Source organism: Heteronotia binoei, chromosome 9 (assembly GCF_032191835.1).
Source record: "Heteronotia binoei isolate CCM8104 ecotype False Entrance Well chromosome 9, APGP_CSIRO_Hbin_v1, whole genome shotgun sequence".
NCBI classification, from domain to species: domain Eukaryota; kingdom Metazoa; phylum Chordata; class Lepidosauria; order Squamata; family Gekkonidae; genus Heteronotia; species Heteronotia binoei.
Window position 1 is genome coordinate 29,092,655 of NC_083231.1, and position 19,247 is coordinate 29,111,901.

A 19,247-nucleotide genomic window follows, 5' to 3' on the forward strand; every position below is an offset into this window, starting at 1 on the left:
GAACGTTAGCTATTGTTTAGAAGTTTTATTAAGATACTGATTTTTAAAATATTTGTTAGGTATTTATACAAATTGTTCTGGAACTGAACACAAGAACACTTAGCTAGTGTATAAAACAGGGTGAAATGTGCACTTTGGATTGTTTTTCGCAAATAAATCACATTTTCTTACTCTTACAGTAACACACAGGTATACAACAAATATATCACACATATACAGGAAATAAGCTTACCAGCAAACATTGCTAGTTGCTGGAGTTTTCTTATGCCATCTGTCAAGGAGTGGTCCAATAAGTTTGGTCTTGTACGTGCTCCATTCTTGTTGTACAATATAGCTCTCATGGATCACACTCTCTGTGGGATAGCCTCTCACCATCTCCAATGCTATTTGCCTGGATTTGGAAGGTGCTTCCTCTAAAAAAAGCTTTTTGGGAATAAATATGCAGTCTGCACCTTCACTGATCTGGAAAGAAGAAACAAAAAAGCCTCATGCTACTCAGAATAAATTCTGCAATATTTTCTAAACAATAAAAATAAACCTTTTTAAATGTTATGTGCACAATTTTCAAGCAAATATATATTCTATTTATCTGTGTATGTTCATTCTTTGGTTCTCTCAGCTGAGGTTCTCTAGTTGCATCCCTTCCCTGAAAAAAGTGAGATTTGACCATTGATATCTACACCCTAGGTCACATGCAGACTAGATTGCTGCAGTGTGCTTTATTCAGAGGTCACCTTGAAGGCTCTGAGCTGGTGCTTACTTTAAAAACCCTAAAATAAAGTGGGATCAGGCTACCTGAGAAGTTACCTAAGTTGAATTATTTATTTTATTTAAAACATTTTATTAGCTGCCTTTCTACCTTGCAGAACTCAGGACAGCTTACAATAGAGATAAAACAAAATTATTTTAAAGCCCACAAACATAAAATACCACAATTTAGAATCTCAGTTAGGACTATCAATAAATAAAAACTAAAATAGTGAAATGCAGTCCTAAATAAAACTGCCTTCTGAGGACTGAAAGCCGGGGTGGGGAACACATCTCACTGCAGAAGGTATTTCATGATAATGGGGCTGCCACTGAAAAGGCCCTCTCTTGAGTATCTACCAGATGAACTTTGATTGGTGGGACAGTCAGAGAGGGCTTCTCCCTGTGATTTTAATTCCTGGAACATGGGAGAAGAACAATGCAGATTAGGGGTATACATTTGGCATAAACCAAGCCAAAATAAACCCCTTACAATTATTTTTGGAGTATTATTTAAGCCAAATATGGATCAAAGGATCTGACTGGCTACCAGTTTTGCTGAGCCCAAATAAAAGCGGGGGAGAGAGGGGATGTTTTTTGCTTTTATTCAGGTATATATGGGTTTAAACTGAGCAGCAAGAGGAGCCAGCCCAGGATTGACTGGGGCAGTGCGAACTGACAGCTCCCCTGAGACCAATTTCTTTTTAACCTTTCCTATGAAGAAAGGTTAAAACACTTGGGGCTCTCTAGCTTGGAGAAATGTCGATTGAGGGTGACAAGACAGGTTTACAAGATTATGCATGGGATGGAGAAGGTAGAGAAAGAAATACTTTTCTCCTTTTCTCACAATACGAGAACTTGTGGACATTCAATGAAATTGCTGAGCAGTCGGGTTAGAACTGATAGAAGGAAGTACTTCTTCACCCAAAGGGTGATTTACTCATGGAATTCACTGCCGCAGGAGGTGGCGGCTACAAGCATAGACAGCGTCAAGAGGGGATTGGATAAGCATATGGAACAGAGGTCCATCAGTGGTTATTAGCCAAAGCTTATCATTGGTACTCTCTGTCTGGGGCAGTGATGCTCTGTATTCTGGGTGCTTGGGGGGGCACAGTGGGAGAACTTCTAGTGTCCTGGCCGCACCGGTGGACCTCCTGATGGCACTTGGGGTTTTTTTGGCCACTGTGTGACACAGAATGTTGGACTGGATGGGCCATTGGCCTGATCCAACACGGCTTCTCTTATGTTCTCCTGTGGCATGGCTTAAACTGCACTGCAGGAGAAGCCCTCCCAGCCGGGTCTGCATGTGGCGAGGAAAGACTCCCTGCTGCACACAGATCCTAGGGCCAGCTTCTGCTGCAGCGTGGTTTTAACCATGCTGCAGGAAAAGCCAAGCCAGATGCAGGGGGCAGGCTGGCTTTTTTTTTTAACCAGAATTTTTCAGTTTGGGTCTACTGGACCCTAAAAAATTCAGGATTTCTGAAAAATTCCAGATCTGAATATCATATCGGTACTGGGATCTGGGAGCTTTTGGAAATACCAAAAAATACTGGGTTAGAGGGTTGAGAGCCAGTTTGCTGTAGTGGTTAAGTGTGCGTACTCTTATCTGGGAGAACCGGGTTTGATACCCCACTCCTCCACTTGCAGCTGCTGGAATGGCCTTGGGTCAGCCATAGCTCTTGAAGGAGTTGTATGTTCCTGATTTCAGCTCATTTGGAACAAATAAACTGACTTCCCAAATGGAATAATGCAGATGTGTGGAACAGCTGCATGCAAAACAATGTTTGGAAATCAACTGGTAAGAAAACCTATAAAGAGTTGAGCACAAGAAAAAGCCCATAGAAGGGCTCAGGGAGGGTTCCCCCCCCCCCACTCAGAACAAGTCTAATCACTACCTCCTTGAGTATGGGCGGGATAACTCATAACTCGTTTCTTTTCAAAGTTTAAGCATCACTACCAATATTTTCTTTGGGATACATCCAAGTGGGCAGCCACATTGGTCCGAAGCAGCAGAACAAAGTAGAAGTCAAGTGCACCTTTAAGACCAACTAAGTTTTATTCAGAATGTCAGCTTTCGTATGCTCTAAGCAGTCTTCATCAGACAAAAATGGAATGGCAAGCAATCCTAAATATAAAGAAAGTGGGCAGTGAGTTGGTATGTAGAGTCATGGAAATGTTTTTTAGCAGATTAAAAGAATCACAAATTGGGGTCTGTGTTCGTTAGTTAGTGTTGTTAACGGGGCTAAAACAACAGTGGAGGGTGATAAAAAGCAGATTGTTGTTTTAAAAAGCACTGTTGTTTTAGCCCCGTTAACAACACTAACTGAAGTTGAATCCGGCGAAGACTGAGGTCCTTTGCGTGGGCCGCGGCGGACCGGGAGGGGAGATCACCCTACCGGCTTTTGACGGTGCGCCACTGATACCAGTGCGCAGGGTCAAGAGCCTGGGGGTGCTACTGGAATCCTCCTTATCAATGGAGGCCCAGATAGCTGCCACTGCTAGATCCGCCTTCTTCCATCTCAGGAGGGCGAGGCAGTTGGCTCCCTTCTTGGAACGCAGCGACCTAGCAACTGTGATCCACGCAACGGTCACCTCGAGACTAGACTACTGCAATGCCCTCTACATGGGGCTGCCCTTATACCAAACACGGAAGCTTCAGGTAGTGCAGAACGCGGCGGCCAGGCTGTTGGTGGGACTACCCCGGTGGGAACAGCCTGGGCTGCGGGACCTGCACTGGCTGCCGGTTGTGTACCGTGTTTGTTATAAGGTGCTGGTTATTACCTTTAAAGCCCTATATGGCCGAGGACCTGCCTACCTTAGGGACCGCCTCTCCCCATATGTTCCCCAGAGAGCACTGAGATCTAGCTCTCAAAATCTTTTAAAAATCCCTGGGCCAAGAGAGGCTAGACTGAAGACAACCAGGGAGCAAGCCTTTTCAGCAATGGCCCCTCGATGGTGGAATCAACTTCCAGAGATGGTGCGAGCCCTGCGGGACTTGAATCAGTTCCGCAGGGTTTGCAAAACCATTCTCTTTCAGCTTGCTTTTAAGACAGAACCCGGCTAAACTGACCTGTAGCCACCTAGCCATCTTATGTATGATTGTGAACTATAGCACCTTAACTTAATTTTAATCCATAATAGCTGTTTTATCTATTTTAACTAACCTATGTAATTGAATTGTATTTTAAATTTGTTTTGTCTAGATTGTATTTTATTTAAATCATGGTATTCCATGTCTGTGAGCCGCCCTGAGCCCGCCTTTGGCGGGGGAGGGCGGGATATAAAAATAAATTTACTTTACTTACTTTACTTTACTTACTTACTAACTAACAAACACAGACCCCAATTTGTGATTCTTTTAATCTGCTAAAAACATTTCCATGACTCTACATACCAACTCACCGCCCACTTTCTCTGTATTTAGGACTGCTTGCCATTCCATTTTTGTCTGATGAAGTCTGCTTAGAGCATACATTCTGAATAAAACTTAGTTGGTCTTGAAGATGCAACTAGTCTACTGCTTTGTTCTTTGGGATATGCTATATCATGATGTGTCAGAGTGATGCATTGGCAAGAGTTCAAAGCATAGTTAATCAGGCATAAGACTACATTATTTTTCTTTGAGGTATGCACACAAGCAGCACTCTGGATTGAAAGTTTGGTATATTTTGCCTTGTTTAAATGTATCGTGCACTGTTTAGACGAATGAGAAAAAGCACAACTGTAGCACTTAAGCCTACAGCCTGAAGACAGCATCACTTCTTATATTACTCTTCAGTACACTGCACGCTCATCATTAGTTTTAGATTTATAAGAATCGGGGGGAGCAGTTATATAGTGAGCACCATGTAGCTTTCCTAAAGCATAAACGTATGATCAGTCAAATGTAAAGGCAATGGAATTTTTTTTATATAACTGAGGACTACAAAACAAAGCAATAAATTAATAAGGGAGGACTTGTCATTTTCAGAACAAACTCCCACCATAAAATATACAAATTCAAGAAGAAATGAGACTTTTGGTGGGACCAGAAATTATCTTTCACTAAGCAGACCAATCTCTTAGGCACTTGCCTGTTACACAGGTCAGTTGCTAGTTTTGCCAGAATGCTATTCTGAGAAAGCAAGGGTGGAGATGAGCTCTCCCCCCAAATCCTGCCAACTGTTTTGCTAGAAAGATTGATTTCCACTCCTTCCACATCTTCCCCCTCCCATGTTGGTCGACAACAGCAGATTTCATTTCAAGACCTTCATTTATCTATGTTTTAATGTTTTGCATTACTTTCTGGCTACCTTAAAAACTGACTCCATGGATCACTAAACAAAAATTCTACCACTCAGAAATCAGAGCTTCTCCTTCTCCCTTTGAGAGCTTCAGAGAAGTTTCTCAAGGAATAGTATAACTGCAAAACACTGTGTTTGCGTACTAGCTTTACTGATTCTTACAAAAGCCAGTGTTCTGCTGGGGGCAGAAGGCAGTGTCTTGCAAATCACTGGAGTGATGAAATACTTTATACCTTCTACTATCTGTACTGATCCACTGAGGAGAAAGGGTAGCTTACTTAGAAGTTATGTATTGAAGTGCAGCTGCCTTTTGCACAATAATTTTCTTCATTTCAAATTTTCCTTGGTGGGGAGCAATTTACACTGGAAAAGTGACAAACCACGGTGATACCAAACTACTTCCTCACCCACAAATTTCCCTAAAACTTTTATCCTCTAGTTGCTTTCACCTTCACCAGATGACTCTTCCATGGTAGCAGAAGTGGTCTGGGGGAATTTGAGCACCACCATCCCACAGATGTGGTGCTTTTCTGCCTCTCCTGAGGATGATAGGAATATCTGTCGGACTAACATCACACATGATGGGTCCAATATAATTTATTCTTTAGGAGTGAAGGAAACTCCTAGGGGCAGTGTTAATTCATTTTACTACCCCTAAGGGGATCTCTCTCCACAAGACGTCAAAGGGGCAAGCCACATGGAGATGTGAAAGATTGCTCCCTCAAGGCTAGCTACACATTATATGCAACATACATAACTACAGCCTGACATTCTTTTGATTTTAAAAGCCACTTTTGGAGGGCATGAGAGAACACAGTGGAGGGAACTTAACTTTCCATGCCTGGTTTTTCTCCACTCTATATTATCCCAACTCAAGAACCTTTCTCCACATAAGGTTTAAAATCTGTAATTGCAAGGCAGCAGGAAATGGGAAGGGGATTTTAAAAGAGAAAAAGAGTCGTGAACCACAGTTACTGGTATTTGCAAGCAATGAAATTTGGCTGTCATGGAATCACTGAAGTCCCTGCTTAAACAAAGTAATGGTAGGATTCTTGCCTGAAGCATTTAATAACTATACATATATGAACTTCTCAGGATTTTTTTGAAGTTCACATTACGGTATGTCCACTCTCCCTATCCTGGAAAATACAATTTTCTCATCTTAAAAATGTGACTATTGATTGCTAGTCTCAGTATCAAAATAATTTAAAATTCTCAACACTGCAAATAAAAACATTTCCCTTCAATGCTCAAAATAATTTCTTACCAGACTGAGCTGAAGAGCATAGGATTTGTCCATTAACTCCAGCAAGCCCTATAATGACAAATGCATAGTTTAAGACGATGGAAGTGTTTACACAAATGTCTCTTTTTTTCTAATGATCTTTGTATCGTCAAATGATAACTGCCCATCCTATTCACACATGGGGTTTTTTTTATGGGGGTCTTTTCCACATTATTCAAAAGGTATGCCTACTGTGCTATGAACCAACAGCAAAAATTATTCTGGTTTTCCTTGATATTCAGCATTTACATTTTTGTAGCTCTTCCGTCTTGATTTTTTGCTGTTGAATAGATATTAAAAATCTGTATTAAAAGATTAAACACAGTATTTTAAATAAAGACAATTTACATGTTATTTACAGTGATGCTGAAGCAACCATAAACAATCAAGATTTATTCTGCATGTTGCAGTAGAAAGGTAGGAACAATGAGAAATCATCATTAGCTGAGCCTGTTAAATTCAAGAGAGATCAATTTTCAGAAGGCAAAAGATGATTCATTAAGGATAGTTGAAATGGTTATATAATAGCTTCCCTCTGATGTTGTGCAAGGAATGCAAACACCAGGAAACAGAGAAAAGGCCTATATTAAGCCATTCATTTCTGAACCTCTCTCTCTCTCACTCTCTCTGCGTGTTTGTGTGCCATCAAATTGTTTTTCTTTTAAAATCAGCAATAGATATATTGCTATATTTTTATTATGTCCTCTGAATTCTTTTTTTCCATTAAAAATCTTTAGCCTTTTCATTGTGGAGATAAAAGAGAAAAGGCATTTCTCTGAAATGAAAAGGGATAGACTTATTTTGTTTTTAAATGAAAGCTGGGAATTTACAGGACCTGGTGGACAACTGTTAAGTCAGCTTCAGCAGGTAGAAAGCAACACTACTGCTATGTGACATCTAAATAAAGTTACCAACTGTACATGAAAAATGGCCTGTGACTTTAATAGAGGTTTAGTAAGTGGAAACGGGCAGTTGAAGATTTTCATGGCATGAAGTTACATGGCATCACCTGATAAATGCCTGCAGATCAAACTGATGTTAAAGTGACTGCTAGAGGAACCAGTTTAAAAGTTGGCAACTCTATATTCAGGTGCAGTTTGCCTCCAAGAACGTTCCCAAATTGCAAACTAGAGTAATCAGAAAAGCCCCATTCAAAACAGGAAGTGGTATTTTAAAAGTGCTGAAATACTAAGGGATGTACATTTATATGAAAATCAGTCACTGCTCCTTCCTTGCCTTCCCGCTCATTATTTCAACCCCCTGTTCTTAACAGTTCATCGGCTGCTTTATTCTGCGGGTTGTCTTACAACTGCATCCTAGCACGTTAACCCCTGTTTATGTTGAGAAGTTTGCGCCTTTAGATATTCTATGGATAGAAAAGGGTGAAAAGTGACAGAAGGACAGAAAACCCAAACTAACTATCATCACAAGTCTCTGTGTTTCAAATGCTGGCAGGCATGTCGACCTGGACAGAAAAATGTAATAAAGCTCTTACATCCTAGCCACCAAGTCTTACTCTTCAAATTCTTCCTGAAATCCTACTTCTTGAGCTCAGTCTGGTGTGTCTACAGACCATGTGCACACTTTTTGTTGTCTTATTAAACTATATTTTGAATGCAGTAGGCTAACTGTGTGACTCACGTTAAAAGCCATTCAGTCACACTTATCAAAAAGTAGTACAGGGAGAAGCCACAGTTGATCCCTTCATCTCTAAAGTGTTCAAGTTAGTGCACTAATCGCTGCAGTAGCTAGTGTAAGTGAAGCTGGAACTGCAAAAATGAGGCAGAGTCTTTAAACTGCAATGTGGCAAAGAACAAACATGGATTAAGACCAGGGTGGATTGGACTCCAGAAACAGACCTGCTAATGGTGGCAATAATGGAATAAAGGAGGAGTAACTGGGAGTGTGGAGGAGAAATCTTGCTGGGCAGGAGATCCAGTGTAATTACATGTCCTCCACATTCATTCTCTCTCTCTCATACTCTCAACACTCTCTCTCATCCTCTGTCAGTCACACACACACACTCTGTCTCTCTCTCTCTCACTCACTCTCTCTCTCTCTTTCTCTCTCTCTCTCTCTCTCACACACACACACACACATCAGGCAAATGCAGGCTTACAAGATTCTTCTGTTTCCCACCACAGGCAATTGAAGGTTTCGGACTGCCATTTGTCAAGGTAATACACAATTCTGTCCCAAGTCAGTTATGGTCAAGTGACCATGCAAATTCAGCTGAAGTTCCATGCTAAGCTCTGCTGCAGTATATCTTCAAACTTGGCCCTCTGGTGCAATTTTAACACGGTTTTCAACCTCAGCTGATTTGTGCAGCATAGATACTCACAAAAATGTCACTTTGTTCAAGACTCTTAATCTTCAGGAACCTAGGAGTTAATGAAGATACCTAAGGAAAAAGGGAGAAATGTGAGGAATAAAGTAATGAGCTAGCAGTAGGCATAGATCAGCAGTGTGAATGCCTACTTAGGGAAGGTTATGAGTAAAAAAATTGTTCTGGCTGAGAAAAGAAGCAAAAAAAGAGAAAGATCAACGGAGAATAACTGAATACACTGCAGGAATATTTGTTAATTTATTGTAAGGATCATAATGAATTAGAAGGCTTCAGAAGAAAACAGGATCAGGAAATTTAAGTATAACCCTTTTGGAAGGAGAAAAGAATGCATGTTCTTGTAGAAAGAATGTGCATAAACGGGCATCCAATTTAAGCCCATATTCATACATCAGTCTGTGCTACAGCAGGTCTATCATGGTCAGTATTGTTTACTTTGATTGGCAGTGGCTCTCTAGGTCTCAGGTAGAGGTCTCAGGTAGAGGTCTTTCATCTCACCTTTAGCTGACCCTTTTAACTGGAGAACATGAAACATTCTACATGTCAAGTAGATGTTCTACAACTGAGACATAGGTTGTTTTCGCACTCACCTTAATCAACAGCGACGACCCTCTTCACCGTGCAGGATCTGCGCGGATTTCGCACTAATTGCCGCGGAGCACCCAGAAGAGCCGGAAAGTCCCGGCGCTTTTGCGGCGCAAACGGAAACCACCAAAAACCAGTTTCCGTTTGCGCCGCAAAAGCGCCGGGACTTTCCGGCTCTTCTGGGTGCTCCGCGGCAATTAGTGCGAAATCCGCGCAGATCCTGCGCGGTGAAGAGGGTCGTCGCTGCTGATTAAGGTGAGTGCGAAAACGACCATAGTGCCTCATTTGGTTTTGTCAACAGGAGATAATTTGCACTTGTTTCACTGGTTGGTGATTTGTTTGCAACTGTGCAATTCAATACTTATTTTCTTTAAATAAAGGATAATACAGAATGGGAACAAACAAGAAAGTCTGAAGAAGAAAACAAAACAAACAAAAACCTTGACAAAACCTAGGAGAGTAGTGGTGAGTATAAGAGATGACTAAGGTCCTTTGTGGCTGAAAGGCAAACTAGGAATATAAATGGAAATGCATATGGAATAATTCTGTGGAAATACTGCAGAAATATTGATCGCACTAGGTTTGTCCTGACGTCGGAGTTCTCCCCACACCGCTGACGCTTTCGTCTTGGTCCGCCTCTTTCCTGCGACAAGCAGAAACCAGTTTTCAGAAGATCTTGCTTGCTGCAGGGAAGAGGTGGGGCAAGTCACAGTCCCGTGGCAGCATGTGCGAAATTAGACAGAAGCATTGGGGGGGGGGGAGCTCCTACACCGGAATGAGCCTAGTGGGGAATTTTTTATTTATTTATTTATTCGTGATTTATATCCCGCCCTTCCCACAAGTGGCTTCCCACAATTGGTCAGTGTGTCACTCAGCAGTACAATAATGGGCACATATAACAGTAGAACACTCTTCATAATAAATAGTTGTGTGTGGCTGACAACCCCACATTTTTTATTCAGTAAAAATTTTATATGCCTGTTTAATTTAGAGGAACTAATATGTCAACTTGGCCATGGAATAATCCTTTAGCTTTGTACTTAACCATGAATTTTCGTTTTGCCTAGCTAATGTCTTTCATTTTCTTATACAAAGAGAAAAATATAAAAAGATTGCCATTGTCTTCTTCTTTTGATGTGTCCTCTGTATCTCATCGTTATCTTTTATAATTAAGCCTGTAAGGGGGGGAAAAAAGGTAGAGCTCTTACTACCTTGAAATGAATACAATTCTATTGCTAAAATATGGTTTGAGCAGCTGTGAGGCAAGCAAATCCTTGTGCTACTGCATTTAATAAGGCATTCAGTTTTCCTCACCTATCATTTATCCTCTTCTTTTGACTGCTTTCATTTGCAAGAGCGACATGGTATCAGGCTTGGAAAGGCAAGCCTGGTTTCACAGCTCTTTGGATATTGTGAATGTAATACAGGCCCTGTGAGCAGCAGTGCCTCAGCACAGTGGAGTACAGTTTGGGATGTAAGCACTGTAGCAGTTAAACAGCATAGTAATGATAGCTAGGTATCTTCACTATACCTTAGAAATAAATACTTTCACTATAGCAGAAAAAAGGAACAATCAAGGCAAAGTTAGGCACACCTAAGTCCCATCGACATCAACGGGTGAGAGAGCTAAGTAGGTGCTTGAAACATTCACAGAAATCAATGGGCTTGGGGAAATGGTTAGCTTTGGCTGAACTGTGCCCCAATATTAGGAGTAAGAGCCTCAAAATTAAGAACAGTACCAACAACATAATTAAACAGTAGTAATCAGCATGCCAGAATGCCTCTGTGAGCACAACAGCCAGACAATAAGAAGAAGATATTGGATTTATATCCCACCCTCCACTCTGAATCTCAGAGTCTCAGAGAGGCTCACAATCTCCTTTACCTTCCTCCCCCACAAGACATCCTATAAAGTGGGTGGGGCTGAGAGGACTCTCACAGCAACTGCCCTTTCAAGGACAACCTTTGCCAGAGCTATGGCTGACCCAAGGCCATTCCAGCAGGTGCAAGTGGAGGAGTGGGGAATCAAACCCGGTTCTCCCAGATAAGAGTCCACGCACTTAACCACTACACCAAACTGGCACCAAACATATTGCCTAAATACAAGCATCGGGGGGGGGGGGGGGGGGCGGAGAATCAAGCATTAATTACAAATCAGGAACTGTTAAGAAGAATGTTAGAGGAAGTGGAGGTATGTCTCCTTAAGCCAAGATTCAGAACTAGGTTAAATTAAATGTCTTACAGAGAAAAAATCCTTTGGTGAAACTGAGTCACAAATAGTGCGGAAAGCCACTGGAGGCCAAAGATATTTGCTTTTAAGTATATTAGAAATTTTCTGCACTAGACTGATCACTTCACAGACTGTAAGGTTTTCAACTGAAATTGTACGTGGCTGCTTCATTACCTTTCTCTCCCAGGTCACTGAAGTGTTTTCTGGTCCCAGATGAACGATATGTAGCTGTAGTTTTCTAGTAAGGTAATAAAAAAAGATGTTGCAAGAACAAATTGCTTAAACTTCAGATGCATGTTTTTGGAAAGCTTAACACTGTCATCACGGTCAGTTAACAATGCTTCCGCAGGAGCTGTAGAGTGATAGTTAATATAGGAACTAATCATTTCTCTGTGTTTGGTAAATAAAAATGAGAATGGCATCAGTTAATACATGCCATTGCCCCATAAGCCCAAATGAAGACACCAGACAAAATGCATGGTTCCAAACTACATCTAGCTTCACCTGGAGTAGGCGTCCCAATCCCCCGCCCCGGGCGGGGCACCCCCCGATTTGGAGCCTCCTCCCCCACTCACCAAAAATCCGGAAGCAGGGGGAAAATGGCGGCCCTTCCCTTCCCACCCAGCCCCATCGTAGCAGCTTCTCCTCGTCCCTTCCCTTCCCCTCCCACCCAGCCCCATCGCAGCAGCGTCTCCTCGCCCCTTCCCTTCCCCTCCCACCCAGCCCCACTGCAGCAGCTTCTCCTCGCCCCTTCCCTTCCCCTTCCACCCAGCCCCATCACAGCAGCATCTCCTTGCCCCTTCCCTTCCCACCCAGCCCCATCGCAGTAGCTTCTCCTCGCCCCTTCCCTTCCCTTTCCCTCCCACCCAGCCCCATCGCAGCAGCATCTCCTTGCCCCTTCCCTTCCCACCCAGCCCCATCGCAGTAGCTTCTCCTCGCCTCTTCCCACCCAGCCCCATCACAGCAGCTTCTCCTCACCCCTTCCCTTCCCCTCCCACCCAGCCCCGATCGCAGCAGCTTCTCCTCACCCCTTCCCTCCCCTCTCACCCAGCCCCGATCGCAGCAGCTTCTCTTTGCCCCTTCCCTTCCCCTTAGGCTTCCCAATCCCCAGGTCCCAGCCGGGGATTCCCGGTTTTACAGGCTTTCCCCAGCCAGCCAGCTGGCCGGCGGGGGAAGCTCCTCCCCCACAGCCACCTTGTACCTCTAGATCTTGGGCAGGACCTGCAAACAGATATAGTTTTAAAATGTGTGTGTGCCTTTAAATTGGAGCAGGAAGTACTTCATGGGGAAGGGTTAGCAACAGCAGACCTCCTGAGAGTGTAGCCCCTCTGTTTGTTTTGCTTTCCTTTCGGACAAGTGAGTGTGTGTGTAAAAGAGCAGCGTAGCCCCTGTACTTTCCAGACCTGGTTGTGGAGGCACCAGAGACTCCTGCTTTGTTCTACTGCTTCAGACCAACACGGCTGCCCACTTGCACCAGAGACAGTTAAGTGTGTGTGTGAGTGAGAGAGAGAGAGAGAAAACGGGGGGAGGGGAGGGAACTCTTTTATTCCCTATGGAGACTTATTCTCATAGGAAATAATGGAAAATTGATCCGCGGGTATCTGGGGCTCTGCGGGGGCTGTTTTTTGAGGTTGAGGCACCAGATTTGCAGCATAGCATCCAGAACCTCTCCCCAAAATACCTCCAAGTTTCAAAAAGATTGGACCAGGTGGTCCAATTCTATGAGCCCCAAAAGAAGGTGCCCCCAATCCTTCATTATTTCCTATGGAGGGAAGGAATTTAAAAGATGTGTGGTCCCTTTAAATGTGATGGCCAGAACTCCCTTGAAGTTCAATTATGGTTGTCACACCCTTGCTCCTGGCTCCACCCCAATGTCTCCTGGCTCCACCCCCAAAGTCCCCAGATATTTCTTGAAATGGACTTGGCAACCCTAACCTGGAGTCTCTGAGCAGCTCACTATCTTCTTCCTTTCCTGTCCCCACAACAGACACCCTGTGAGGTAGGTGGGGCTGAGAGAGCTCTGGGAGAACTGCTCTTGTAAGAACAGCTCTGAAAGAACCCTAAGGCCACCCAGCTGGCTGCTTGTGGAGGAGTGGGGGAATCAAATCCAGTTCTCCAGATTAGAGTCCGCCACTCTTAAATCCTGATTATGAAAGTGCCCTCAGTTTGGCTGGATTTGGCTATTGGACTACACATGCAATCTTGAGCTCTTAATTCTGGAAGAAAAAAAAATTCTGAAAAAGTCCCTCTCCTCCCCAAACCCTGCCCACCTCAGGCTCCACCCCTAAAATCTCCTGCTATTTCACAACATGGAGCTGGCAACCCTTTCTATAATACAATATTACATATTTTAGACTCACTTTTTCGTTTTGCAATTGCTAAGTTTGAGCACAGTCTCAGCACAAACATTATACAAATAGCAAAGTTCCCAAAGCAATCATTTTGCAAATCTATTTGGCAAAAATAGTTTCCTGGTAACTATTTAGAGCAGGCCTTTGCTGTCTTACATATTTTAACATAAAACACTGCCTTCTGCAAAGAAACAGATAAGCATCATACTATTGTAGCCACATGCGCATTAATTTAATTAAATCCAATCAATCTCAGTCTTCAAACTGCTGCAAGAAGAAAGCCCTGTTTTTCAGAATTAAGAGCTCAAGATTGCATCTGTAGTCCAATAGCCAAATCCAGCCAAACTGAAAGGCACTTTCATCATCAGGATTTAAGGTAGGCCCATACCAGCACCAGTTGTTTCTGGAATATACCTAATGGCTTTTTTTTTTTGGCAGCCCTACACCAATGTTTTTTTAAAAGTTTGGAGGTGGGAGATTCACATAGATCTAGGACTGCCAACCTCCGGGTAGTAGACTGATCAAAGCCACCAAGTAATACACCATCTTTCAGTATGCAAAAGTATATTACAAGAATTGTGTACAACACAAAATAAGTGATGCAATACTGATAAAGGTCAGCGATGCTAGGACCTTTTAAAGTAACAGAAACCCCAAAGGGGCCAAAATCCCCCGTCCCAAAATGAATAGATATAAGTCCAAACTTGGAAATAGTCCAAATGAAATTCACAACGTGGGTGCCCCTGGGGAACATTGTTTCAATGTAGCTGCTTTCTTAAGAAGACGTCTCTCTCTAGATTTTGATGACATTTCAATTCTTTCTTCAGTTTAGCGGCTCAATTATTTAGGAGCTACATTCTCTAGTCACAGCATCAAGCTTCTAATTTCAGGGCGAACATCAGGCTCTTACCTTCAACCCATACAACTCCTCAACAAAGCACCTGAAATTTTGTTAAGGGTATGGAGAAGATGAGGATATTTTTTACTTTTTTTGTCACTTTATCCATCTACTGGATTTGACCAATCCCTATCCTTTTGGCTCATAATATTAATAAAATGCAATAAAACACCTTTTGATTTAAAAAATTAAAGCTATAAAGCTTGTGAGAAGGTATGTGGGTGGGGAATGAGGAGAACAGGTTGATAACAAAGCGTGTTAAAATACTAAAATAAAAAAGTCCTTCTCAGAACTGGAGAAAATTGGAATAAGGAGAATAGAAATGCAAGTTTGAGCTGAACAAGGAGCTGTTGCCTGCCTCCATCCCTGCCCTAGATTTCTATCACAGCACAGCTGTCTACCCCCTGACTGCAATCCAGATGAAACAAGTTATATCTTTTTGGGAATAAGCTCCCTCACACACAACGAACAAAGAAACTTACCACTTAATAGTGACTTGCAAAAGCTCACAGTGAAATAAATATTCTTTAGTCTCTAAGGGGCCACTGAACTTTTGCGTTATTTTGCCACAGCAAACTAACCCCTTTGCAAAGAAACATGCCAAATTAGCGTTATTGTAGATATTATCAGAGCTGTGCAGCAGCAGTACTTGGAACCAAACTTAAAAGTGCGTTTTGCCACAGTTCTAAATTCCTGTAGAAAACTGGCAGGAGGCATCGGGGGTGGGAGGTGGGTGGGAAACACAGTGTATGTGCATGTACCTGTACATGTTTGCACACAAAAAGGAAATAAAACAGCTGTCCTACCTGTACCTTCTGTTCTCCAGATTTATATTTTGGTGCTGTTTTACAAGCAGCTGAATTCAGATGCCCATGAAGATATAGTAAAACGTAAGAGTCAACGATGTTATTTTTAATATTAAGTACTTTCAAAAAGTACTTTTAAAATGAATCTCATGCTTAATAGCTTTGAACATTACAATAAAGCTTACTACATACACACAACATAGCATCCTTAAATGTTTATTTTACGCTAAATTAGAAGTTGCTAGTGATATGCATTGTGTAGAAATCATCTTGTTGACAGCTTAATTTTGTTTTAATTACAAAGACAAGATAAAATCAAGCAGGAAGCAGAGTTGGCCCAATTAAGTTCCATTACTGTGCCATTAGGGCAATATGCCTGTAGGACTGGCTTCCTGTTCTTTAATGGGGGAGGGAGGACCTCTGGCCATTCAAGTCATCATTCATAATGTCTGCATGCATTTATTTGAAGTAATCTGTTATTGCAGTAATTTGTTTGGCATTCAAATTTTCAGCTGACATACAGTTTCACAAACAAAAGCTCTATTAATTTTCAATAGCCACTTCCACCTGACTGTGGACTAGTCTAATGAGCCTCCATTTCCTATCTGTACTGTTGCAGATCTCAACTAGTTCTTTCCTACACTTGATGTAATTTGACAATTAGAGGATGCTTGACACTGTGATAATATAAACTCATACCTATATAATCTGCCTGGCATCTCATTAAGAAGGAAGATGAGTAACTTCAATACTATACACCTCTACATACTGACTGTTAAATGCTATTAAAATGATTATGTTCTTAAAAGGAGTGCATTGCATGTCCAAAGGAGTCAATTAACATTGTATTATTTTCTCTGAAATACAAAAAGAGCAGTTAGGGCTGCTAGTCTCCATATGGTAAGTAACACAACAAGAGAACCACGATGGTAGGTAGCAAGAAAATAAAGCACAAAGCTTCCATGATTATCAGTCTCAGACACTAAAGATACAATAACAATATTATCAAAAGCTTAGTGTATTCTATGTAACATAAAGCACAGACACAACTCAATAATTTAGAAAACAGAACATCCCAAAGTAGTCATCAGAAATCAAGTCCAATTTTTAAAGCAGTCCAATGCTGTTTCCTTCATGAAAGGTCTGATGTAGCCTTGGAGAAGAATGATGAGTGATGTCCAAGTAGATTCAAATTTTAAGGCAGCCAGCAGTCCAATTATTGCGACAAGGATGTACTATTGCCTTGTTTCACAATTGTTTCTTCAAGCAACAGGTAATCAATTTCAGAAGGGTATGAATGCCAAGAAATTCAAGTCTCCAAACTTCAAGTCACTGTGAGCAACTCATCATTCTTCTCCAGGGCTACATCAAACCCTTTCATCAAGGAAACAGCATTGGACTGCTTTAAAAATTGGACTTGATTTCTGATGGCTACTTTGGGATGTTCTGTTTCCTAAATTATTGAGTTGTGTCTGTGCTTTATGTTACATAGAATACACTACGCTTTTGATAATATTGTTATTGTTTCTTTAGTGTCTGAGGCTGGTAATCATGGAAGCTTTGTGCTTTATTTTCTTGCTAGTCTCCAGATAGTAGCTAAAGATCTGGAATTACAACTGGTCTTCTGGTTACAGAGATCAACTCCCCTAGAGAAAATGACTACTTTGGAAGGTGGACTCTACAGCATTATACCCCACTGAGGTCCCCCTCCCCAAGCTCCAACCCCCCCCCCCCAAATATTCAGGAATTTCCCAACCTAGAGCTGGCAACCCTACTTCGGTAAATACCTGAGAAGTTAAAGGCCTATCTAATAAAGCAGATGGATTTGTTCACACACAAATTGTCACTGACTTTGGCTGCACAATCTAAGAAATTATGTGCCACCTTTCATAAATTACAACTGTCATAAATATCATAAATTACAACGCCTGTTTTGCTGACAAGGAATGTATTAACTATGGCATTCCCGCTATTATGCATGAAAATTAGAGAAAGCTAGGAATTCTGGACTGATATGGTTGATTAATGATTGAATAATTTTTGGCACTACTGGACCTAAAAATTGCACATAATATACAAGATTGGTCCCTAGAAGAAGGATTAGAGATCTGAAATGGCTTGCTAAGCGGACCATGGGACCTTTTTCTCAAATATTGCACTGGAAGATAATATAGTGGCTTTGTGCCACATAAGGACAGTAGGAACATTGTGGAACTTATGAGGTTTTAACTTGTTGCATGACTGATATGTTGTGTATTGTTGATACTCTTTTTGTATTTTGATCCTATATATTCATTACATAGTCAGAATTGTGTATTAACACGGAGAGTTCTATCTTTGTTATAAATTACAACTGTCAGCAGAAGTTTTGTAAAGTAGTTAATCTGTTCTGAATCCTTATGCTTGCTAATTATTGCTAACGTTCTTGTTTTCAAACCAATGGCACTTATCACTCTGCACTGTATAACTGGGCCCAGTGTGCAAGATGCTTACCTGCCAAATGTCCAGTGAAACTAATCTTCTCTTTTGGGGAAGTTTGATCAAGAAGATCTGAACTATTCCCATCCTGTGTCCTGTTCAGCTTTGCTGCTACCATGCAACGGCCCTTTAGGAGCAGAAGTAGAAGAAGAAGACTGCAGATTTATACCCCGCCTTTCTCTCTGAATCAGAGACTCAGAGTGGCTTACAATCTTCTATATCTTCTCCCCCCCCACACAACAGACACCCTGTGAGGTGGGTGGGGCTGAGAGGACTCTCACAGCAGCTGCCCTTTCAAGGACTACCTCTGCCAAAGCTATGGCTGACCCAAGGCCATTCCAGCAGGTGCAAGTGGAGGAGTGGGGAATCAAACCTGGTTCTCCCAGATAAGAGTCCGCACACTTAACCACTACACCAAATTTGCAGTGATCTATTTACTTAACTTTAATTATTTTTTTCTTTTTAGCTGTACTGCAATCTAAAAACTTTTATCATTATCCAAAGTTAGGTACATTTTAAGTTCCATTGAACTTATGGAGGGGAGTGAAGCATGTACTTAAATCAAATGACATAACAAGGCTAAACTTTTCTAGCCCTTAGTTATTTTTTTAACAAAATGAAGAAGAATTTTGCAGGGTGCGTTTAAGTGCTTCCAGTGATAGAAGTACACTTTGCACTATGTCCTGACGGTCTTTGTTTATAAAACAACATTTTCAACATCATAAGGAACATTACTGGTTTATAACCAATGGCATGCTTTTCCTACCTGCTTCTTTTCCTTCTTAAATTATGATAAACAGCACTTTTCTCTAAGATATTACAAAAATATTCTTAAGAGTCTTCAGTCTTTTCTGTCTGGTGGTAGAAAGCGTTAATACATCACAGCTGACTTATGGCGACCCTGTGGGGTTTTCAAGGCAAGAGAAGTTCAGAGGTGTCTTGCCATTGCCTGCCTCCGCATCAGGACCCTGGAATTCCTTCAGGGTCTCCCTTCTAAATACCTGTCTTCCTCTCCAGGGTTGCTTTTCATTGGGCAAGTGCCCCAGAATAGAGCAAGAGAAGGGGGTTTCCTTTCACTCAGTTTCCCCACATTGCTCTATCAAGTACCTATTCTCACCTGCCAGGGAAAGGGTCTGTCTTTTCTTCCCCAGCTGCTTCTGAGAACATCTTTTAAATGCTGCTCCGAGGGAGGGCCAACCCTGGGCTGAGCCAGTCCTCTCACTCAAGCACAGCCCTGAGG

At 41.9% G+C, this 19,247-nt stretch overlaps 1 protein-coding gene and 1 long non-coding RNA gene across 2 annotated transcripts in view; both read right to left on the bottom strand.

The window, feature by feature from the left end:
• Positions 1-208: 208 nt before the first annotated feature.
• On the bottom strand, positions 209-8,736 carry LOC132577517 (uncharacterized). Its single transcript, XR_009555832.1, has 3 exons — positions 8,657-8,736; positions 6,298-6,345; positions 209-462 (listed from the first exon to the last, which is right to left on the bottom strand). It is a non-coding gene; the product is annotated as an uncharacterized LOC132577517 (long non-coding RNA).
• Positions 8,737-16,252: 7,516 nt separating this feature from the next.
• The window catches only part of LOC132577572 (cyclic nucleotide-binding domain-containing protein 2-like), a 44,671-nt gene continuing 41,676 nt past the window's right edge, over positions 16,253-19,247 (bottom strand). Inside the window, exons 11-12 of the mRNA XM_060247364.1 lie at positions 18,023-18,134; positions 16,253-16,311 (exon numbers count right to left, since the gene is read on the bottom strand). Coding sequence (XP_060103347.1) covers positions 16,253-16,311; positions 18,023-18,134 — 171 coding nt within the window. The remainder of the gene's footprint in view (positions 16,312-18,022; positions 18,135-19,247) is intronic.